The 26,485-nt window shown below is 31.8% G+C and overlaps 1 protein-coding gene across 18 annotated transcripts in view; it reads right to left on the bottom strand.

Moving 5' to 3' along the window:
• shot (dystonin-like protein short stop) overlaps positions 1 to 26,485 on the bottom strand; it is a 189,480-nt gene that overhangs the window by 98,298 nt on the left and 64,697 nt on the right. For 8 of the 18 annotated variants that reach the window (XM_088201341.1, XM_088201369.1, XM_088201370.1 and 5 more), the window contains exons 2-3: positions 8,857 to 9,554; positions 308 to 369 (exon numbers count right to left, since the gene is read on the bottom strand). In XM_088201341.1, the coding sequence (XP_088057467.1) occupies positions 308 to 369; positions 8,857 to 9,040 (246 nt within the window). In that variant the 5' untranslated portion in view covers positions 9,041 to 9,554. Of the gene's footprint in view, positions 1 to 307; positions 370 to 8,856; positions 9,555 to 9,655; positions 9,885 to 26,485 lie in introns of those variants that run through there. The other 10 variants (XM_088201380.1, XM_088201346.1, XM_088201347.1 and 7 more) reach the window with 2 other exon arrangements.

Here is a 26,485-nt window from a genome sequence, read left to right as displayed (position 1 = left end):
ATGATTCTAAGAAAAAAATATACGCGGTAGTGGGCGAAGAATGCCACAAAATAAACCAAATGCCATTTTTGGTGCAAGTCACAATCATTATCGGCCGGTGGGTGATGTAGACTTACGTCACATGACAAATATATTTTTTGAGTTTTGATAGCCCACCTTTGAGACACATACCAAAGAATTACAATAAAAAAATACCATCACCGTCAATATTTGAGAATATCTGACGCCCACAATGGACATAAAAGTTAAAGAAAATGTAATATAATATTATAATAAATTCCTTAAAGTTGGATAGGAACACAATTACCTTTTTTAGATGTTTATTAACCCATTTCGTGAAGGTCTTCTTTTGTATGGCGTCCCGTTCATCTGTAAGCAAAAATTGAAACATAAATACCATGTAAAAAATAACAGGCAGTTAAAAATTAACGATTTCTCACAGGATGTATAAACAATAACACGCGAGTTTTATTATTCTGAAACTCCTTTGTTACTCTTAAATATTGGTCTTGAAATTCTAAATATAAACACGAGAAAAATTGACAAATGCAGCTGCCGCCATATTGTACATAGTGTGCGGAAATCTTGGCAAATCATCTGTGATGGAATATGCTTATTTATATGCACGCACTTATGTAAATATAGCCAAGATTTTACGAGCTCAACAAAAGTAAATAGGGTGCTCGTTTCCGAAGAGCGGGGCCGCCGCCCTCGGCTAAGGCGCAATTATAAATAATCCGTCGAGGATAAATTATACGAGCTGCAAAGAAAAACAGAATCATTTCCAAGAATGCCATATGCGAAACGCATTCCCTGTACTTTAATTCCGACTATGATGTGTATCCTGCGGCTGATTATTTTTTTCGGGAACGATATAAACGTATGAACATAAATAAAAATGAAGCGATGAAAAATTGGATGCGCATGTTGGGTTTTTAACACAAAGGGTTGTTGCGAATTGTTGATTCATGCAAAATAACAACTATAACTTATCTTCTTTATGAATCAACATCATACGATATTATCATATTATCATATTTATGTTATTATTTAACGCCTTTAAATATTTTTCCAAATATATGTAAATATATAAACTAGCAAAAAGTGATAATATGATTGATCGTGTATCAATTCTAATTCTAAAAATATATAATATTGACTTTCACTCTAAAAATACATCTGTTTACAAGTACATATATACAATTAAAAAAAGTATAATAGTTTATTAAATACATATTCCGTTCCTTGTTTATGCTTAGATAACTATAGCATTTAGGTTTCGATAAATATTGCTAAGTAAAATGTTTATAAAATTACTAGGGCAATAATTTTTTATATATTTAAATTCAATTAAGACCACCGTAACCTAATACGTTACCCCAATGCGTTACGATGGTAAAAAATAACATCTTCCTCATAACAAAGCCGAGCGTCTTAGAAGATTCATTTTAAACGCTGATTATGCGTAGAGAACATCCACTTGCTCTCGAGATCTTTAATAGAAGTAAACCAAAATATATGCATTCAAACAATTTTAATCATCTTTATACATAAGAAAAGTATAATTTATAACTGCCGTATTTATGGCATTAATAAATAATGTAGCGAGTTAATTTTACATATTTTAACCCCGAAGAGGTGAAATATTCTTATGATAATCGGCAGCCACAGGTTACAAATTGTCTACGATTGCTCAAATAACTCGGGAATAACCGAGTTAAATCATCCCGAGCAACTAAGGCCCGACAATTTTTTAATAATAACCCATTACAAAAATATTAATACAAAAAATAAATTTTCTTTTCAGTAAATATATATTAGAAAAAAAATTAAATAGGCTAAAGATATTAAAAATAATAAGTCATACTTTTTTTATTTTCTACGTCATAATCTAAATGTTAGAAACTAAACAACAAATTTTAGTTTGTTATGTTCATGAAGAACATGTTATCAGTCATGTCATGTATGACCTACATAAACATATCGTTAGCTAATCCTTAAATAATGTGTTTTCAATTAGGAACATGTTAACATATTGTCATTAGTCGGAAAATATTACTAAATGATTCAACTGTAATTTAATAATTAACTACAGTTTAAATTAGTTTATCGATGGTCAGCTCCTGATCATGTTCCTCCACTAAATCTTGGATATCATTCCCATGTTCTTCCCCAAGGAAACAATTAGCAGCTCCCGTTTATGAGCAAACCTTTCAACGCAATTAGACCACTTTTTTCAAGCAAAATTGGTAAACCCACCCCATGCTTTATCGATAATCTTGAGGCAGCTCACAATGAAATGATTTTTCCAAATGTCTCTAATTGCTGAAATAGTGATTTTGGGGTACAGCTTTTTGAAATGACCTGCTGTTACATGGGCTGGAGTAATGGAGTGGTGTTGGAAGAAAGAAACTTGATCTTAATAAAGTCGAATTCTCCAGTAAGCCGCCCTCAAGGTCTGGTGGATGAACAGGACATTATCCATAACCAATAAGACTGCGTGGTAAATTCTTTTCCAAAAAGGATGTCTTCATGCAAGAAGAATCATTGGTTCAGTTGAGGAGAAAGTGACGCAATACGTAATGCTCGTATTGCAAAACATTGCTCGTTTAGCAAATCAAAATTGATTTTTAAAAATGCTCGTATTGCGAAACACCCGTAAACTATGTTACTTGCAATCACATATTTTTTGTGGTGAATAAATTAGCTTATACAGCATGCATCTACAGACATTTTAATTATCAAAGCCTATACAATAATGGGATTATTTTAAAATGTTACATTCGTTTACGTTACAGATAAAGTTATAGTTTTTTTTAAATCATGTATTCATCAAGGGATTTGAGCAATAGGGATATTATAATTTGTCATCTTCTAACTCTAATACAAAAGCATTCAACGGTTATCTTATCGCATAACAGATACCACATGTTAACCAATTTGCGTAACGCACGCGTTGCGATAAGGAATATTTTCAAAACAAACGAGAGGTTAAAGCCTCATACTTTCACGTTTCAAAAGTGCATTTTTATCGCACATCCGTCTGCACCGGGCAGCACCGCAAACAAAGATTTTGTTTGCACGCCGACTCTTGTACGATGTGTTGTTTCTTGTGCGCAAACAGCCACCCGGATCGGTTGCAAAGATTGCGTACACTTTGGCGTCGATGGGACGGACGGTGTAAGCAAAGAGAGCAAATTTATCTCGGCGCAGCATCCGAACAGGCAGCGCATCGTAAACGCATAAGTTAACACACTTATCGCCGTATTAAGATGCATTGCTCCGTCGGAGACGCGATGGCGTGAAGATGATGACGAGAGGAGACGTCTGGGTATCTCTTTTTGCAAGGCAGGGATCGTTAAGTTGAACATTAATTAAGATAAACATTATTACAAATTTATGGCAAGTGATAAAATATTGGTTCAACGATATAAAAATATCCTGTTGAAAATCTTGACTGAATTAGGACAACTCAGCAGCATAACAGATTAGTAAATCTGGTATGCTGCTGAATAATTTTGATTTTCCAAAACATTGAAGACATTGTGATCAAGGAAACGATACTACGTGCCACATATAAAATCAAAAATGTAAAAATTTCCAGAATCCCAAGGATTCCTAGCAATTTTAATACAGTAGACCCCCCAATAACACGATAAATTTAGAACGTGCTATTTGAGTCATTGTAGTTAGGAGTCTAGAAAATACTCACAAATTTGTTTTTTGCAATACGTACAAATAAATCAGGCGCGCGTGGTGAGATATCCTCCCTTTGGCTCGCTCACTCATCAAGTAATGGGCACCCAAATAGCTCGTCCCAAATTTACCATGTTAAGGGGGTCTACTGTATTGTATCAAGCAGTTTCGCCAATTTGCAAATTCGTCATTAATATAAATACTTCATAAGAACAATCCTCGATAGATAAATAATTTTTACATAGAAAATTTCATGTGGCATATAAAATAAGTAAGAAAGCTAGTATAATGATTATTCATATAATAGATATATACAAAAAACTAAAATAAGATTAATTACAAAGTTAAGCCAAAAATATGCATGGATATGTATGTTATTTATTACAAAATAATAAATTTATAAATAATACAATTTTCAACGTGAAATTGTGTAGAATCAATAGAAACACTGAAGGTATTATTTTTATCTGAATATATGTACTTTTTCTATCGAAATTTATTTTTGCTTATAGCATATGTATCTAATTCGGGCGAATTTATTAATTTAAATGAACATGAATGAAGGAAGACCTCCATGTCATTTAATCAATATTTACTATTATTATAATATTATTACGAAAACAGTAAAATAAAATAAATGTACATAAAATCGATTATTGTTTCACAAAATTGCAGTTATATCTATTATCGACATTTGTAATTTTCTTAATATTTAAGCAGAATTAAAAATAAATACTATTATACCAATTTGCATAATTTAAAACCTCTGAAAGTTCCCCTCGCTGTTCAATTGAATTTAAAGCCCAGACGGTCCATCCGCATCTTTTGCGTGATTCATTTTATGCACTTTAATCATCATCATCCAACATGTGTGATTTATCCGAGCGCATGCAGTGATTACATTAACAATTTAGCAAAATCGGCATGACGCCACTGAATCAACATCTGCATACTGCACAGACGAATTCCAACCCGGCACGCTTGCATTCCACCAAGGAATTCGATACTGTTCTTACACAAACGCAGGAATCCTCAGGACGTGCTTAAATACCGATTCCAATCTAATCAGGTCACACAATTAAGCGGTCGGATCGAGTGGGTGGATCTCACTGGACACTCGAGTTACATTTTCCACAAAGGAATATCGTAAATTAATCAGCAAACTTTCAATACTCACTCCATTTATGGACTCAATGACATAAGCGAGCAGGAATGATGTAATTTATTCAAAGTACAAGATGTGTACATATTGAATTTCACCCGACGATTAATTTTAATACCAGAGGTGTAATAACAACGCTCTCTCATCGCAGTGACACGACAAATATGTACGATTTTGTACCTATATGCATATGAAGACTTGCGCGTCGATAATCGATTACCCGCGAGTTTAAGTTCCATTGTGTTGGGGTTTAATATAACCCATTGTCGTTTTGATATAAATGAAAAGTATGTACTTATCAGGTTATCGTCTTACATAACAAAAAAAAACATCTGTTAATATTCATGCGTGTATATTTGATACATACACGCATATCGTACATACTTATACATAGTAATATTAAAAAACCAGGCAGGTTACATTGGTGAAAAACAAATCAAACACAAGCATCCAAAAACTCACACCATTCTGTTGCGAAATAAAACAAAATTATGATCAGCAGATGTTATTAAGAAAAAAATCGACGATTTGGGTTCGATTTACAACCTTGTCATGTCGTTGCCGTTTTCGAGTTGTGTTTTTTTTATATTATTTAATTAATTATTAAATATATTTTAAAGATTACTATACAGGCGTGTATTTATGGCGTTTTAATATAAAATTAACTGACAAAAAAAAAATTGGTTGGTTTTCGAGTTATTATTTTTTATATATTATTTTATTAATTATGAAACATTATTATACATGCGTGTATTTATGGCGTTTTAATATAAAATTAACTCATAAAAAATATCAACAATAAAAAAAGTTGGGTTTGGCGCTTGACTGCCTATCGATGTCTATCGAGTCAAAGTTTACTATTTAACTAAATCAACATTATTTAATTCGACAATTGTACAGTTTAATACTTAAATTAAATTGATTAACAAACAAACAAACAGACTACTTCACACCTACGAAAGTTGTACCCCGAGGCCTCGCGTACCTTTTTGCGCGAATAAACACAGCGCAAAAAACATTCATCACTACTACTGTACATAATGTCGATTCTTTAATGGGGTCATTTGTGAAAAAAAACACTCAATGAAATGACGGTCAATGGCCGTGAGAAAAAAAGCTTATGTGTAACGATTTATTCGTCTATCGATCGTGTCATTGATATTTCATAAATTTGATCGCTAATATGTGTGGGGGTGGTTGACGGACTTATTTATGATTTCTATACAAAAAAATAACGTTTACCTATTTAAGAAAGTTGATAATTTATTTTTAACATGTGCAAAGCATGTAAAATTTGCATAGTTAATTATATTTTTTATTTTCAGATTTTAACTGCAAAACTATTGCTAAATTTGTGGTATGTAAATTTCGGTTGTTTTTTATTTTAATATGAATTTATAATGCAATATTTTTAACGGTTATTTTTTACGGCAAACTTTTTTTTTAAAAAGTAGTTTATTTCCATTATGTAAATTTGACAGTAAATTAAGATTTATGTTTTTTATGATATTCTAAAAAAACACAAAGGTTACCGATTCAGTTATTAATAACTGCGACACGATATATACAATAGAGTTTATTAATCAAATAATATAATACAAAATTATAGGTAAATAATTCTTATAAACCGGCACATGTTCACGCTGCTACGCAACGATATATCGTTGTCAAATAAAAAAACGTTAAAAACAATCGACGAGAAGTCATGATGCTCGAAAAGTTAAAGAAATTTGGGAATATTTTTTTTATATACTTATTGATTCGATTGTTGTGTAGCATGAACCAAGGAATATGTGGGTAGTATTTTGAGTATTAGCGTAACAGTCAAAATGGTTAAGCTGTATTCAGTGTATTAAGTAAATGATTTATAGTAATTAATAATCGTGTGTATCTTTTTTTATTTAACTCAGTAAAGACTATATAATATATCAAGTTTAATTTATTCATCGATAATTTTATTAAGGATTCTAGTCAGAATATTTAATATTTGTTTAATAAAAAAAGATTTCTAATTCAACGAATTTAAGATATTTACTACAGTAATGTTTATTGAGCTAAACCTACTGAAAAATTAACAATAACTAAATATATATAATAGGCGTCGATTTTTCAACATACGGTTTTTGAAAATAGTTAATTTCGTACTGTCCATTAGTAAACACGTATTTTAAAGTTTGTGTTGTGGCCTTAGTTGATATTTGTTTAATGGCAAAAAATATCCTTTCACCTGATCGGGAAGTAATGGGAGAAAATTGCAAGAATTTCTTATGGAAAGAAGTGCAACAGCTGCTACAAAAAAATATTTGTGCAATTTATGGAGACATTGAATGTCAGACAATGTTAGTTGGTTTAAAAAATCGAATCAGTTGTTTTTGATTTTATGGACGAGCCTCGAAATGGACCAGACAACTTGGAGGGATGAAATAGTCTTACGAGCTAAAATTAAAGCATATCTAACGGTAAATATCAGAGAATTTTCGAAGTGTCGGAATTTCGTGGTCTACTACCCAAAGAATATTTGTGAAAGAGTGTTTGTGTTCCTGTCCGATCACTACGAAACAACGAGGATTAACACATTTACTCTTATGATAAAAAATATCAATTACACCTATTTATTCAAAATCAGATCACTGGGGACATAAAATGAAATGAAAAGTAAAACAATGGATATATCACGCAAAAAGAGCAATTCCAACACCTAAATCCTAAAAATTGTGTTCTTTGTGTATGGTGGGATTCCAAAGAAGTTACTTATTTTAGTGGTAAAACAAAGTAAATCAATGACGGCAGATGTGTATAGTAAACTTTTAAACCGATTGAGTGTTACTTTGAGTGAAATGATCTCTAGTGAATAGACAAAAAAATACTCTCCAACATAATACACTGCTAATTGACTCAGGAGAAAATTTGAAACCTTGGTTGGGTTGAGTTTTATTGGAACCCCCATATTTACCGGACTTGGCCCCTTCCGACTACCATTTGTTTCTTTCAATGAAACAATTTTTGAAGATAAGAATAAATAATTAACTAGAAAAAGTGATATCAGCTCTTTATGATTGTTTTAATTCAAAACCAGAAAAATAATTCATTATAAAGATGGTAGAAGACTATATAAAACGATAGAAATTACATTATGTAGAAGAAAAAAAATCTAAAATACTGAAAAATGTTATCTGAATTTTATTTATAAAACCGAAATTACTTATGGTTATAAAATAATATATTTAAGTATGTATTTGTATACTTTTTAAATATTTTTTTTAGAAAAAAGTATGATTTTAAGGTGTAACATTAAATTGATCGTCTAATGAACTAAACATACTTTTATAATATATTTAATATTTTCATTGAAAATAATAACACAATTCCAACCAAATACTATAACAAAAAGAAGTAATTGACATATATTTTAATTTGTTAGATTTTAATAAAAAATAAAGGCTATGAATCTAAACTCACATATTATAAAAAGCTTTTCTGTGTTGAAATTATTTTTGTGATTTATTATCTTGAATCGAAAACATAGATTGATTCAATTTTTTTTAAACCCATAATTAATAATCAAGTTTGATTAATGTGTTATTTTTTAACAACATTATCATCAACGTATAATTACAAGTTGGTTTATGAACCACATTAAAACAAACAAAACCATTTTCATTCATCAAAAAAATACTATAATTTTTAATTTGGATTTGTAAAAGAAACGATTAAAACGCCAAAACACACGCACATAGTCCGGGGGTAAAAAATATGCAATTATTTAATAATAAACGCAATAAAATTGATTAATGACTGGTTGAAAAAAACCGGTCTGGAATATAAAAAAAACATGCATAAAACTCGAATTGATAAACAAACACAATTTTATTAGTAAAAAAACATGCTGGGAATATAAATTATTTTATTTCACACCTTTCATCACACACACTCATTCTCGATACCTTCCACCAACGACGAACCTGACTGGGCGATAAAGAAGCCCCAACAAGTTGTACCTTTGAATTTGGTCAAATTCTCCTCGTAAACCTGCTCGTGAGGTCCACCTTCCTGATTGGTGGTGGTGTTGTTGGGGGTCCTCGGCGAATAATAGTGCGAGTTTCCGTTGACTGGGGGACCGTCCCTCAGGGCCTCCTGAGGGTCGAATCCCAACCGATCTTTGTAGTACGCCTGGGTGGACATTTTCCAAGGAAAACGTCGATGAGATTCAGCTTTTCTTGATTGGTTTTAAACACTGTCACACATTTGTCCGACGCACTTTTATTTAAATTAAAATATATATGGCAAATATTATATTATTATTTTTAAGGCACTGTGATCAATTAACGCAATTACGGATCCGCCAAAACCCGCATTTGATAAATTAATCACTCTATTAATTTTATTGGTATGTTATTAATATTTAATATGGCAGCTTTGTTATTATATTATTAGTAAAAATATATATTTAGTTTAGTCAGCTCGTTATTATTTTTATTTATTTATTTTAATAATAATTCTAGGAATGATTTATTCGATTATATAATTATTTCGTTTCGTATTTTTTTTATCGATTTGATAGAGCCCTCGCGTGCTATTCTTTAATGTGTATAGTACATATCCACATTGATGGCAGTTATTCGATGTCCCCGTTGCACTATTGGATATATATTTTTATATTGATCACAAAAATCACATATCACTGGTATGATAGCACCTGAAGTAAAATTTAAAGGTTAGTCAATCGGACTGTCTTGAATGAATCGTTCAAAACAGTCGGATTGACTGGATAATTTTGGGGTTTTTGGTGTTTAGTACAAGAGGTACGACGGAGGGATGTGTTTCTTTTTTGACAGCTTGCTCCGTCGTTAGAGCGCGTGCGTGCGACCCAGACGACGTCGTGAGGAGCACTGTGCTGCTCGCGAGGACACTCTCCTCAGCTGGCAGATCGTGGGTGCAAGAGAACTACTTTCGTTGGTCGAGACAGCGAAGGCGGTGTGCCTGATTAGTACGTTCACGATCGACTGGCAGAGTTTGAATGAATGAACTTAAAAAAAGAAACACGTCATCCCATTAAAAAAAAAACTACAAAACACCCTTTTATAATCAATATTTGTTGCACATGTTATAACCCCATGTTTGAATTACAATAATAATTTACAAATGTTATTTTTATACTGTGTGTAAAATATATACGTACATCTATATGTACATCCACAAAATACGAGCTTTATCACAGTATTCACAGTAGAGAAAACTGCTTTTACAAATAACACCGATTTCCGATTTAATAGTTGAGAAATATTTTTAAAGACATTTTTTTGGGTTTGATTTATAATATGATACATTTAGAATTTTGTACGTATTTTTAAAATAGCGTCATATTAAGCCCGTTCTGTTTCGACACCCAGTGCGCGCAGTTTTCGATAGGCTAATATTTCTTAAAGTGCGTCAATTTAAATAAATACATTATTCAACTCTAAAATATCAGGTATTTAGCAACATTATAACATTTTCATATCGTTATTGACCCCAAAATCTTATTTTAAATTAACCTTATTTTTGTCATAAAATTAGAAGACAAAATATGGTACGCATATTCCTCGATTTACGCGGTCAATATTATTTTTTTAAATACATTCTATAATCGTATGCATTTAATTCGCGCGTTTTGACTAGTTACAAAAATATAAGAATAAGAATTAATTATAATGTTAACTGAAACCAATAAATCAAATCTTTAAAATTGCGCTGACAATGATATTGATGATTCTGATAAATCAAATAAATTTACTTTGTATAATATTGCTAAAGTTCTATAATTGACCAGTCAATTAGAAAATATGGTTTTAAATATAGATCCAAATATCAAACGTGCTGTTAAATTACAGCGAGATTGAAAAATCATTTGCGGGCAGTATTAAGAAAGTATTTGATGCAAAGAAAGAGATTATTTAATAAGACAAAATCGAGAAGAACCTGCTTCTAGATATGATTAATAGTAATAATTTCAAGCCAATTTTAAAGAAAACACTGGTTAGGTTAGCGACGTAGAGGAATTTTAAAATTATATAAAAGTTGTGTACAAAATTTTAAGTAATTTTAAATATTGTAAAGTAACTTGTACATATTATTTATATTTTTACACTTTTTCTAAATTTTGTACGTTTCTATTTACGCGGATTTTGATTTTCTGGAACCAATCTTTCATTTTTGTATATGTTCATTATTATATTATTTTAATCGAAATATCGATTTACGCGATATTTCGCGCAAATCGAGGTCTGTATTGATAGTAGATTCACGTCCAGTTTTACCACTCAATATATGTTTACTCAAAGTATCTTTTTGTATAAATAGTAGCACATAGTGTGTGAAAACGTAATTATCTTTATATCAAATGCATATCTGAATTTATTGTAGATAATAAATCGTCATATTTGCAAAAAGGATAAAATATATTTTTTTATCATAGTATAAAAAATATTCACACAACGATTGGTATAATTTTAAGATAAGCAATGTATTTAAACTCTTACTAAAATAGATAAATTTGTCAATGGGCATTAAAAATATTTTTACAGCTGGAAAAATATCTTTAATAAACAATAAATACTCGGGTTAAACCATATTGATATATGTATAGTACAATAATGGTTACAAATTAGTGAGAAAAAATCTGCGGTGCAAATGATAAAAACAAAACAATGTGAACATTTCGGCTTATTAGGAATTACTCTCTCTAAAGAATCGCATTAAAAGAGGCATAAACTTTCAATTCAACTTTTGTTTCATACCGATCCAATTAGAAAACCGCAAAAACTGTGCGAAATTTACAAATCATACCCGTCAGCATATGTGATATCATCAAGAACAAGTACGACTCACAGTTGGTGAGTCAATTGGATTACAATTAAATCCGAAAAGAAGCAGTCACAATTAAGCCAACAATCGTAGCATGCCATGAATTTATTTTTTAATTAAAAGCAACAAGGCAACCCATATTTATTTTTTAAACATTGCTAAAATTTATGAATATATTTTTAATTGCCAAGCGATCGGTGAAGCGGTATAGCTGGGTGATAGTGCGGAGACAAACGCACACAGCGTGATTAGTGATGTCAGAATTATTTATTTATCGTAAAGTACGGGGGTGTCTGGCACCTGCCCACGTGGAGCTCCCCGCCTCGCCATATTGAGAAAACGAGCCTCGACAACCACCCAAACGACTAACTAGAACATTCTGCAAACACTTTAGGCAAATCCACCTCCACCAACCCGTCCGGCGATAAATAACACGCGTCTTATCGCTCATTTTCTTCCACCGACTTCATTCGAATGGTTAAGGAAATCGCTTTAGAAAGCGCATAACCAGCGTATGTAATTATCGATTCCCCTTTGTGCGAACGCGTTTGATGATATGTGTACAAGTTTAACGATCGACCTTGTCTACGTTGTACATAGATCGCGAGGACGTCGGAAAAATAACGTCAAGTGGTGAATTATCTTAAGTCGCCGACCATATAAAGGTATAAAAACTAAAGATTTCTTCACGTGACGCCTATCAATGGAGCTATTAAAATATTTATCATCGCCTAGCCGTATAAAAATAGTCATGAGAGTGACGCTAACTTATTTGTTTGTGCATATAGCCGCTAGTCTATAAACTAGTTTCGAACGTCAGATTTGCGGAGGAAATTATCAGGAAAAAAATGGTAATCGATAAGCATTAAATAATTATAACATGCAAGGCTATAATGCACTTTATACTATGCATTAAGATAAAAATATGATTCATAAATGATAAAAAAATAAATAAAAGAAAATATAAATTGAAGCCGTTCAATTCTTAATAATAACTATAATATATACATATATGTATATGATTTGTCGTTCGCACCGAATCAAGGCCTGTCGGCATCCGTTTTGTCTAATTTGCTCATAAATTCCACCAAGCACTCGTTATTTTGATTTCAGTTATAAGATATTCGTAATCTCAATATAGATATACGTAATCTCAATAATCTATAATCGGATTGTACTAATATAATATATATATATATATCAAAATTAGTTCGATTGCATGCATGTCAAAGAAAAAATAGTAATCAAACTAATATTTATTTTCTTTACGTTTTTAAAAGTAATCGGATATTTAGACAATCGTTGAGAGTAAGTCTTCAAGTACTCTTTCCCCTAATTTCCTGAAGAAATGTCATAATATATTAATAAATCTATTTCTTTCAAAAAGCGATTAGAATAACATATATTTAATCGTGTTTTGATTCCGGACCCCGGAGCGGATTCTCGTTCTTTCCGGGAAGTTATACCACTGTTAAAAAACACATAAATAAAATAATTTTACAGTATAACCTCAATCAACTCCAAGTTAAAAATATTTTTGTAATCATAAATAATTTCCTTGTTTATGCACAACCCATGTATGTATCAGATACATTTTGTCAAAACAATTTTGTTCAAAGCTAAAATCTATCATTAAATTTTGACACGCGGACGTAAATATTTTGACATGCCATTGCCTTGAGTGTGTTTCATAAAAAAATCGCACATTTCAAGACCATCGACCATTAAGAGCAAATATACACCGTTAAAAGGCGAACCTTTTTCGGCTTGGGGAAGTAATGGTTTCACACAAGTGTAAAACAAGCATTAAATTAAATTAATAAGGAGATTCCAGAAGCGGTGAGCGTTAACATCAAAACGTATGACAAACAGTGCGAAAATTTCAAGTGAAAGTGTTTGTGTGTTTTGAGAAGTAGATGTAGGAAACGGTGGAATAATTAACGGGTAAAGATCTACTATGGTAATGGTCGACCCGTTCGGCTGTGTGAACTAGTTACTCAAGAAAGAAGGCGTTTAAAGCAAAGACTGGCGAACACATACACACAGCAATTAGTTAGGCAACGTATTGGTTTTCATCTCAAGAGACGTGACATCACGTAAACGGCGCTGACGAATCGATGAGCGATTGGAGTTACGTTTCAATAGAACGCAATAGGAAATCGTCAGAGGCATCCGCGATTGATTAACTCGTCTGGAATTTCATTAGCACATGTTAATAAATAATTTTTACCAATAAAGTAAGAAAATATTCTAGAATACAATTAATTCCATATTAGGAATATATCTAAACAATGACGTTATATTAACACATAATATATAATTTTATATAAATATTTAACTAGACGTGTATGTATTATTCTGTATACAATGATGTCATCACACTTTACACGGGGCTAAGCTACATTTGACATTACCGAATTAACTAAAATTGTTATGGCAACAATTGAAACAAAACCTATATAAACCAAAAATCCGCGCACTCCGGTGATGTACACTCAGTGTACATGTAAAAATGTTTGAAAATTAGTAATTTAAAAAACACGAATATTATTAAGAAATAATCAAAGTTGTAATAATTATTGCAATATAATTGCTGAAAACGAGTATATGCATTGGACATCGCCATTGTAAAGTAAGAAGCGAAAATTAAACGTATTAAATATTTATTTAAAAACACCCCCGTGTGAATCATCAAATCCGATTGGCAACCAGAGCCCTGGGAAAATAATGATTCTGGGCCCCATGACAAAAAATAATTTTATGTATTATTTACCGTTGTAATATAATTTTTTTAAATGAATATTAATAGGTACGAGTTAACAGGGACTTATTTAAAAGGATGTTTGGTCATATTTTTAATATTTCCATTTCAAGTTGCATAGTATTTTATTAAATTACATGCATTTTGCTAGCCAAATTCAAGGGGGTTTAAAATCCACGTCAAAAGCAATAATCCGTTTGTGCTTTTCTTCAGCTTATCTCCCCCTCCCCCCCCCGAGAGATGAATCGGCTTAGTTTGTATTATGGACTTCACCTAATGAAAGTTCTAAAACTATAGTTAGTTTTAGAACTTTCATTAGATCAATTTGGGTTTGGTTAGTTCGGTTTTGGTTTGACAACAAATGGATATTTCGCAACTATCAAATTGTGCTTCATAGACATAATAGAGTAACATAGTTTTTCACTATCGCCTATCAGTTAAATTATATTTTTGTTAGTATCTACTGATGAAAATGTTTTGGACTTCACTAGTAAAAACATAGCTTCGCGTATCGCATGGAAATCTTGAAATATTAACAATTTAATCGATATATTTACATAATAAGATGACATGTACACTCGGTGTACATCACAGTAAAGAAAATGTTAAATAAGAAAATACATATGATAAATAAAACTGTTTAATTAACGTGTTATTATATTGGTTTCTATAATTTATAGCTGTTTTATTCGAGAGACTTATTTTTATTGTACCAATATAAATGTCTAGATATCAGTGGCGTACGGTGGGTGTTAATATTGGGTGTGCTATAAGAAATTAAAAAAAAACGTACATTTTTTCATTTTTATTAGCCGAGGTTTTGGCCTGCCTAAACTGCCTTACAGCTTTTCCCCATATATAAATAAATAAATAAACATCAAACCTAATCTAAAATAATATTATATAAAAATATCAAATTTCCAATAAACATAAAATTATAATTATTTATGTATAAAATCTAATCTTCTTTCTTTAATCATAAATTTTTCTATCACGCTGTCATAAAAAGTGCTCTTCTTTTTAATATCCATAAGGATCCCTTTTTCTATTGAAATCAATCTAAGGTCAAATAGCCTTTCTTGGCCTTGGGTACTTCGATAACAATTATTAATTCGTTTCAGAGCAGAAAATGAACGTTCTGCTGAAGCAGTACTGCTTGGAAGAGTTAATATTAGTTTGCCTAATTTATCTATTTCCTGAAAACCTGACTCAAGATTATTTGTGTTCATAAATTGTACAAGCTCAAGAACAGATTTCTCTGCAAATTTAGGTAAATGATAAAGAACAGCCAGCTCATTTTTTAAACTTATATATTCAAATAATGTTCCATAGAGTTGTTGCAGTTTGGTTAATAATTCATTTGGAAATTTTCCTTTATATTGCTCATATTTTTCTTTCTCCAGAAGGTGAAAATATTCCAATTTTTTCAATTTGCTTACATTTATTATCAACTATTGTATTAAATAGTTGGCTAAACGCGTGCTTTTCTTCAACAAGCAAATCATTACCCAGTCTTGGATAATTTTCTTCCGTTACATAATAATCCCATAATGTTTCATAATTATTTTCTTTCTTACAGCAATATAATATGTCAAAAGATTTGGATTGTAAAATGTTGTATAACACATCAGATTTTCCAAAAAGGTTTGAAAATATGTGGAGAAGTTTTCTTGTTTCAAAATCTTCCAAAAAGCTAAGAAAACCTCGTGCTTTTATTACAGGGTCGGGGTCCCATAGTTCACAATTTTTCACGACGTCTCGAAAAAAGTCCGTAAATTCATTTCTGTATTTTTGCACTGTGTTACTTAACCGTGATGTGTAATTCCATCTTGTAGGTGTAACAGAAAGAAGTCTTCTACCTACAAACTCTTGTAAAGCATTTACTTGTTTGGAAGATTTCGAAAAGAATGCAGACAATCCATTTAAAGTTTGAAAGAATGATTTGCACACTTTTATATTGGAAAGACCTTGTTGTAATGTTAAATTCAACATATGAGCATAGCAGTGTGTAAAAATGGCCAATGGATAAACTTCTAAGTCTGTCCAACTATTTTTTCTTGAATTTGAAATTCTTCAATTATATTTACTTCGTGGCAAAATAAGCCATCGGCTGTTTTATCAGAGCTAACGTCTGTAAAGCCAATAAACCGCTCGTAAACTTTACCTTCATAAACAAAACGCAAAACTGTCGAGAGCTGTGAGTTCGTCATTATATCTGAAGTTTCGTCAAGAATAATAGCGACAAAATTTGCTGAATTTACTTCAGTTTAATTTCATAACTTATTTTTGAAAATAGATTATTCAAAATATCTTCAACAGTATTCTTCATCATTATTGGGGTAAATAAAAAAATATAATCTAGAATAGAAAATTAAATATTGATCATATATAAATAAGATAAGAAACTATTTTACGCCAAAATATAAAAAATGAGTGACCTGTTATTGTGATATAATGTAATAAAAAAGCAGTGACGGACGCAAGAGTTTTTGAAGTACGCGCACCAAATTCGAGACCAATTTTACTACTGAGCGCTGCCAGCCGACAGATCGACTTCAGCCGTTAAATCTCGGAACAATTTACTTTAGTCGGCGGCCGCGCGCAAGGTCGGCGCGTTATATGTGTTGTTCCAAACCGATCGCTCGCGCGAAAACGTTCAGTGCGAATGACAAATACCAATGCATACTATACACTGCATATTAAAATTTTATAATTTTGCATACTACTGTATGCAAAATGATGTCGCATTACGCCCTAAATTTTCTAAATTTCTAAATTTATATTTTAGATGATTTGCGGGTGTGCGCCGCACACCTAGCACACCCTGAATATACGCCCCTGCTAGATATAAAAATAAAGTAAAAATACTTATGATGCATATCTTTATCGTCGGTTTTTTAAGAAATCCATTTAGTATATTAAAATAAATGACATAATACATAAGACAAACATATGGTTTTCTTCGAATTATCATGACATATCATCGTACTACCCACGAATTTGCAAATGTATCACATAAAGTTCTACTACAGTTGAACTGACAAGATAAAAATGCTATATGAACAATATTATTTACGAATAAAATCGTTAAATTATTTATGAAATTTTCATACACATGTGATATTTTGTAATGAGTAGAAAATATTTCAACCGATTTGGTCGGATTACCAGCATATATTTATCACACAACTTAATGTCATAACCGTCAATTATGATATCATCAAATATAATAAAAATATACCTTACATCACAATATCGTTATTCAACTCATAATACAACAAGGCTTCGTTAGTAAAATTAAATAAATCTACACAAATGAGATCATAAATCCAAAATTAATTATAATTACAATCAAGAAGGATCACGTCTTATATGAGGCAGAACGGACCAATGACCAAATACGGATGCCGAACATGCGCCAATGTCCAAAAATCATCGGAAGAGGATATCAAGAGCGTGGGTTGTACGAATTTAAAGCTGTATCAATAACATTCATAACACCTATGTAGGTGATACAGCCTTGCCCCATAACCAAACTTGGAGTCGTACCCACAAAATGTGTCGCCTAGAAAAAAATATATAGCATGGACCTCTCTCTAACCGACAGATGTTTCACTCTGGAACTGTAGAGCGACAACTCTCAAATAAATAGCAATTAAAACAATATATGTAAATTACATACGTGTTGAAAGTTTTAACGTGTCGTTAAATAATTTAGCACTGTGATGTTATATCATTAATTAATTATTAATATATTTGTTATTGATGGGTCAAAAAAACATCAACTGAACCACTTAAGCTTTAAGTTGTTGCACAAAAAGAGCTCAATTGTTCGCGTGTTTCCTGCGAATATCAAGAGGCGATGACATCATCATGGTAGGAGGCATTCAATGGAAAAGCGTTAACAAGAACATGTGCAGACAACGCCAATGATTCAACATTTTGGATTTCGCTTTCTATCACCTCCGTCCGAGGGCTTTCAGTGGGCGTAATCCAAGGTCTCTGCGGTCGGTCCCTCGGCAGAAGCTCGTATACCTAAAAGGTGAGCAATGCAAGTGACCTCATGCATTTCCACGATGACATTTCGTAACAGTTGAAAGGTCCACCCAAACAGCTGTCGGATAAATCCCAAATTTAACTTAACAAAAATCTTGCAATTCAATTGAGGAAGTTTTAAATAAAACAAGATTAGATCGCAAAGTCGTAAAGTACGACTATCTTAGCGCAACCGGTTATATCAAAACCAGAGAAAAGCACGTACATTATCATAAATCCAAAAAAACGTATGCTACACGAATATGCTAATCAGATATAATTTAAGACTGCATTTCCGGACGATGCAGTAACACAACGCGCCGATATAAATTAACCGTAACAAACATAAGAGATAACCGGTCGGTTAAAGCGTATTACAGCGTTTCTGGAACTTTTTTGCTTGGTACCCACAATTATTCGAAAGAGAGAGAGACACAGGCCCATAGATAGTGGTATTCGCGAATGCGCGGTACCATAAACAGAAACGCTTATCATAATATTCATATTTACGCCAACCTACAATTGCATATTAATCACGCGAGTTAGGAGAGCCCACGCCATTCGCCGATGACTGAAATATTATGGAAAAGTTGGTACGACAAAAAATGTCCGCATCTAATCGTTGAACGGACGTGATAACGTATGGTACAGGTGTGGTTAAATTAAAATTAACAAAAAAATGAGCCTTGAACTGCCGCATTTAAGCAAATTGCAGGTACTCTAGATTAGATGGTTGGTCAAGTTATCTTAACCAAGTATTCAAATTATAATACATAAATAAAAATAAAGCAAAATCTGGACATGAATCTATGTACTACGATAACACAACTATTACCCTTTGTACTCCAAAAGACATTTTCGAAAGTCATTAATTAATTTTTATCATCATCTTTACTACATTAATTAATTTTTAATAGTTTAAAATATCCTTCTGTACTATAAATTAAAAAAGCCTCACTAATTTTAATATACAATTGTTTTAATGTGATAAGATAAATGAATTACTGCAAATACATAAGATGTTAACGGTCATATATCGCAACATAGACTATTGTATCAAGCACCCGCTGCATCTACGGAGCAATCCTAGGCAGACCATTTTTTATTAATTACAGATGTTGAACGAATAGGTATTTAGCCGTAAAATCAAAAATTTATCTCTTTTTAAAACATTACCTAATGAGTCCGAAAAAAAATATAATAAAATAGATTTAAATTATTTAAGAAATAGTTTGAAAAAAATGTCGAGCCCACCTCTACATTTGAAACTGCTGGTAAAACAACTGATGTCGAGTCCACCTCGACATAGGAGTCAAAGGGTTAAGAAAAAATTGATGCTGTGAAAATAAGTTTATATATACGTGAGAAGTTTAGCAAAGCAAGAGACGAACCGAATTACGTATAGCTAATTTTAATGTATTGGTAAGGAGAGTACATTAAATTATGTAGTATTAATTACCCAAAAGTATTCTATATTAATTAATTAACAATATTTTTTATTGTAAATCTAACTTAAACAACCGAGTAAACACAATCAACACCTACAAGTAATGAGACACTACACTGAAATCAATCTGTAAATTAGTGACATATATTTTATTAGCTGATTTATATGGGATTTGAACCCAGGTCTTTCAGTTCAATAGTCGATTGTGCTGGTGTGAAAAATATGTAATTTAGTTAAAAGGATATTATTTAAATTTTAAATGTTTTTAAAGTAGCATTCAATTGTTGTCAAACTGTTCAAAATCCGCCCAAAAAATTATGTCTCATAATAATATTTATGTTGCATTTTATAAAAACAGTATGTTATTAAACAAAGATATAATATTAATATATTTTGTAATATTTTTTATAATATAAAGTTGGTATATATGACTATGATATATAAATACTATTCAAACAGAATTTAATCAGAAGTACCGTGGATTCAAAAATTACAGAACGTGTTAATAAATAGTTTTTAAATATGGTTATTATGACATATGGCCTCACTATGAGCAGAAGATGCCAACCTATATTGTGTTGCAAATATACAATTCAAATTTTACTCAACGCTAAAAAATATACTACACACATGTACATACGTACACACAGAGACAAGTGTATCAAAACAGATTGTGTCAGAGCCATATATTCTAGTGGTTATCAATTTGTGTATATGTACTTTAAATAGTACATATACAATAATTTTTTTTTACAGAACTAATTTCGCAATTTTCTTATTCAATTAAAAAAAAGAAAATGTAGAAAAGAACAGAACGCCAGCGCATACTTACGTGTAGTATGTATTACAAATTATTCACAGTTCGTGCGCGAAAAAAAGAAAGAAAATTAACTGTCCTAAAAAGTTCAAGGAAATGTGACTACAAGGCGAACGGTATCAAAGAAATATCATTAGCATTACAAACATGCGTTGAATGTATTGAAAACACATTTTTGTATTCAAAACATTTGTACGTGTGTATATGACTTGTTATCAAACAACATTGGTAAAACATGACTCATTATTTAAGAATTATTCATACTAAATGCATTAAATTCTTAAAAATATATTTATTATTTTGTTTATAAGTTTACACCTCAATACGGAAGCCAATTTAAAATTTATTTCGTCAATAAAACGATAAATTTTCAATTTAACGTTATTAATATAAAACATAACAACGTTCAATTTACAGCGTCGTAAAAGTATCATTATATTTCTCTAGTTCTACGCACATATGCATAACTAAAAAAATAATTCAAAACTTAGTAACGGCAGCGAGAAGCAACTTCTGTTCCAAAACCATAGAATAATTTGCATGCGGCCGCTATACAAATTCGCGACAGGTCCGACCTTCACGTTTTTAAGTCAAAAATTAGTATTCAACGCAGGCGACAGCGAAAAAAGTAAAACCGCGATAGTGAGAAATCGCAAATCCGGAAAATGAACTATCTGCTAAAGAGAGACCGCACGTTGACACAAATACTCGACCCATTTCAAAGGTGATTCGCCGGAATAATTAAACGAACACGAAAATTCGCAGAACGGTGCGATTATGAAGCGATGCGGTTTCACTGCCGATAAGAATCGAAGAACTGAACGTTACCATAGTTAAATTGTATCTAATTAGTTATAAAATATAATCAAGAAAAACTGATTTGTTTAAATGGAGCCAGTCGATATATCTCGACGGCCGTAAACATCAAATAACCAAAGTTACAAAGCGAGAGCCGCGATGCAGCGCACTAACCCATTGATCATTTGCGAGACTTGAATTAGCACTCTGCGGCTTTTATTTGGTACATAAACTTATATTTTATTAAGTATATTTTCTCAGAGGCGGCATAAAGTGTATTCGAGGCAGTGGTGCTTAAGTGTGGAACCAAATGCTTGTGCTTGTTTTCAAAAGATTTAAGTAAATGATATACATATTTTATTTTCCGTGGGCTACATTGAACTGTTTATTAAATATTTATTTTTGGATTTTTCGTGATAGTACCAATTTTTTTATTTAAAAAATACAGTAAATGTAATAGTCCGGATTTTGACTATAATTTTTGTTTATATATCTTATGCCTGAGTAAACGAACAAAAATCTCAGAGATGACCTTTTTTTAGTATTGGTTCGCGAGCTACCAGTTGGACATGTCTGGTTTAGAAAAATTTGTAATTATAATGGACGAAATTTACCCCCCCCCCCCACACACACACACTTCCCACTGATTATTCGTATACATACATTTAATCGCTTTGAAAAAATGCCATAATAAAATACTATAATTTGTATGTTTTTTCTTTAAAAAGTTTATTAGATAAATTTCACGATTTTTATTTGCATATTTGTCTGAACAAAATGTATTAATAATAAAGCTCAAGTTATTTTGTATTATTCAAGGAAATATGCTGATAAATTATTTTGAGCTACGACAACTTCCATGATTTAAAAAAATACAATAATTTTATTTCACATAACTATCGATATGCAATTGTTTAATATAAACAATATTCAGTACACCGTGGTTATTTTTAACTCTCTTCGTTAATTGTCAATTAAGAAAGACACACTTAAAAACTAAGAGAAATGTATAAAATCAGCTAAGACAAAATACTTGTTTTGAAATAAAGATATTTTTATAACACATCAAAAATTAAAAGTCATAACAAAGCGCCCGATAAAAAATAACCACATTGTCCTTGGCTTAACAAAGCATTTTTTTCCTAATAATTGCAAGCCATAAAGTTCTAATTTATCGTCGCCGCCGGTCAAGAAGCAAAATTAAGAAACCGCCCCCCCTCGACCGACCGAATGCAAAGAAAAAGAAGCTTTTCGAGACGAAAACCATAAATTCCCAAATACTCGTATGTGCGTCTCGACGGCAAGGTCGCAGCGCCCGGTTCTGAGGACGCGCCCCACAGTTCGGGAAGCGGCGGCGCCGGTTGTAAAAAATGCAGACAAACCGGTAATGCGGGAATTTTCGAATTGCTCACCGCACGGTCGTCGTCGTCTTCTCGACGACCGGGGGAGCACGCGCGAAGTTCGGCCTTTCGGCGGCAGATAGCACAATTACCATCATCATATCGATATCACGATACGTACTCGAGCGCATGCGCCAACAAAGCTATAATGCAAGATCTTCGTAATTCAAAAAAATAATAATAAAGAAATGTTCCTCTATGTAAGATAAACGGACAGCAGAAAATGACGATTTAAGAGTACTAACTAAAAGCTTTTGAATTTTAAATAGCAATGAGATTTTTGATAAAAATTTTATGAATATAAAATTTTAAGTATGCACGGTGATAGGTACTGTTTCTATCACCACGCTACCTCCATTATGTTATGCAATCAAACGATCGATAACTAAGAAATGCGCCTGTCTTTATCACTGCGCACGTGCATTCTTTCCTTTATCGACTTGAGTGATTATTCGGGTGCGGTTTATCCGCGCTTGAAATAAATTCAATGTTTTTTAATTTATTTTTAATGAAAATGCGCGTTTGTTGTTACATAAGAAATAAACGATATGGTAAGAGGACTGAAATAAAAAATCTTTTTGTCAAAAAAGAGAATGTATGGATAGAGATCTTCAATGATTGGTTAAAAGCCCAATGGGTTCCTGAAGTGAGATTTTTTAAAAGTGAAGGGTTGCCGCAAAAAGCAGTAATGTTATTAAATAATGCTCCATTTTATCCAAATGAAAGCAAAATGAAAACAAACGATGATCTCGTGGATAATTAAATCAAGTCATCTCAAAGCTCGTGCTGAGGAAGATAATAGCTTGGTTAATTTCTGAATATAAATGACATTGGATTCTATACATGGTACAATAGTAGGATCTTCGTCAAAAAGTAAAATCAGTAACACTTGTTAGGTCGGGGAGACAAATCTTCCTAACGTGGAAATAGATGCATGGGATTCATATGTGTTATATCTGGAATATGTCGATTAATGGAAATTTTTAAATGAAAATGATAATGTCGATCATGAAAATTTAAATGGGAAATATATAAAATAATTATTCCATAAAACGAATTGTTTGTGTATTACTGTTGGTCATAAGAGAAAACAAATAATCTTTTTCTGAAGAAATATCCCAAGATTTACATTACATTAATGCACAACCAATTCATTTTATGGAACAAAATATTTTTTTTAATGCACATACAAAATTTCTCAAAATATTTTCCTGTTAAATAGCACCCGTTTATATTTTCAGTCAATAGTGATAGTAAGAATACAAGTGAAAAATATACTAACAATTACATTGGTCACAAGACGACACTGACTACTGTTGAAACTTCACTGGATTATGTCAAATTGTCAACTAAAGGGGATTAGATATAACGATATAATTAGGGATTGCCTCGGTATTACCGATATTGACATTATTAATTTTTTTACTAATCAGTAATAACAAAGACCGAAAAATAATGTCCATTCGCAGTCGAACTGAATGCTCTAAGTTTATGCTGTAATATATTGTTGAATGTTATTACATGGTTGTGAATTTTGGAAAAAACGAATTCAAGAGTCGGAATATTTTCTTTGAGGATATTGAATAAATTCACTCAATAGTCATTATTGTCTTCATAATTTTTTTGAAACATAATGAACAATCGTCTGGTTATTTATAAATATTTCGTGTTTCAAACAATAAGAATCGTTTGATCAATCTTTCTTAGATTCAGGTACTTCTAAAAATACTTTATACGCTGATCCTTTATTGTGTTATCTACTAGCACCTATGTGTTATCTATGAGTTGATACGAATATCTGTGTTATATATGAGTTGATAAAAGTATCGCTCCTACTTTGGTTTTTTGACACCCAGCATGCGTCGTTCCAAATTGGTTAATTTTCCTGAATTTCATAAAAAAAACCGTTCTCGACACTTAATGGCATTGTTCATTGCCGTAAGCATAATCCAGTTAAGTACAATATTTGTATATTTTTTAAAGGGTAACCAAGATATTAAAAACTCATGAAATATACTTTCTTCACAATGTGATGTTTGTTTGTATAAAAACAGTGATTACCATAACTTTGCATATATTTATAAGATTCGAATAAATATTAAGTTGAAAACACACCTGTGATCGATAGAATTAATATTAATTAACAAGTTAAACTTGTCGCTATAAGTATATCGCTAAACGCACAAATATACCGCCAAATTAATTAAACGAACTACCGGTTTTGAAATATATGCTTATCCTGTGGCCATCGTTTTCAATATTTAAACATTCCTGCTCAATTAAGGCAACTAGCTTTCTAGATAATAAGCATTCATCTCAAATAATAGTTAAGAAGCACACCTACGGCTAGAAACACTGTTTTTTTACGATTTTTGAAGCCTAATCTAATGACAATTTAATGATTAAGGAAAAAATATCATCTGAAATCATTTGTGCTATTGTTTTGGTGATTATTTTATTATAAAATAAATTATTTGAAGTACTAAAAATGCTTTGATTATATTGCACTTAGCAAAAATTTTGTTAGGTGAATCGCACTATGTAAATATGAGTCTAATTCCTAATTTATTTACTAAACAATACATATTTTTATAAAAAAATTCATACGAGGTTCTCACGCATTTCAACTATATTTTTTAGTATGTGTATCCACGGTCTTCATAAAAAATACGCGGAACAACATCGAGAGTTGTCAAACCGCCGATGCACCCGCTTGACCTCGCCGTTTTGTATTATCTGCTGGAAGACAGTTCTGTATTATCGCAAATTGGCATGTTAGTGTGAGAGTGCTACACATTTAGACCAAGTCACTATTCCTGGACGACGAGCATAGGTCATCATCGCGGTCTAGAGTGCCGCCTCACTGAGCGAACACAGGAAACATGTCGCTGACGGAATTACTCCTATCGCGGAAAAATAATGTTGTTGGTCGCATAGTATCACCGTTTCCACTTAACGACCGTGATGACGAACGACACGCAACTGTCGAAACTTTCGCAATTTACCCGATGGCCCTTTTGAGCTATGAGTTGGAGGGCAATTCCGTGCGTGTTGCAATAAAGGTGTTTTGGTATACACAAGAAATGCTCAGTATATCGAATCACAAACGGGATGATATATTCTATATAAATACATCTAATTAACTTAATAAACAAAATAAGATAGTGTTCTATGCACGTGGAGATAGGGACAGATTCGCTTGTCCTTATCACAATGAAGGCTGTGATATACTTGCATGGTGATAGCGACAGGCCGTTTATCGCTATCGATATTGCCATATTTTTTAATTATAATTATATCTAATTTTTATTTATTTTTAAATGCATTTTCCATGCGCATCGCCTATCATTTTAAGTGAATAAGCAAGAAGACATTGCGAGGTCTAAAATTACGGCGCCTTTCGTCTGTACGAGCCTGTGCGCGAACAACCGCCAAGAGATATAGTTTTTTTTTTATTTCATCAAGTTTTTCTTGGATTGTCCAGATACATCAAAAAAATAATGTAGAAGATACGTAATAAATTTTA

Source organism: Plectrocnemia conspersa, unplaced genomic scaffold (genome assembly GCF_051122295.1).
Source record: "Plectrocnemia conspersa isolate PC_06_02 unplaced genomic scaffold, ASM5112229v1 ptg000013l, whole genome shotgun sequence".
NCBI lineage: Eukaryota > Metazoa > Arthropoda > Insecta > Trichoptera > Polycentropodidae > Plectrocnemia > Plectrocnemia conspersa.
Note: the sequence above shows the minus strand (reverse complement) of the source record. Positions and strands in the feature narration are given on the sequence as shown.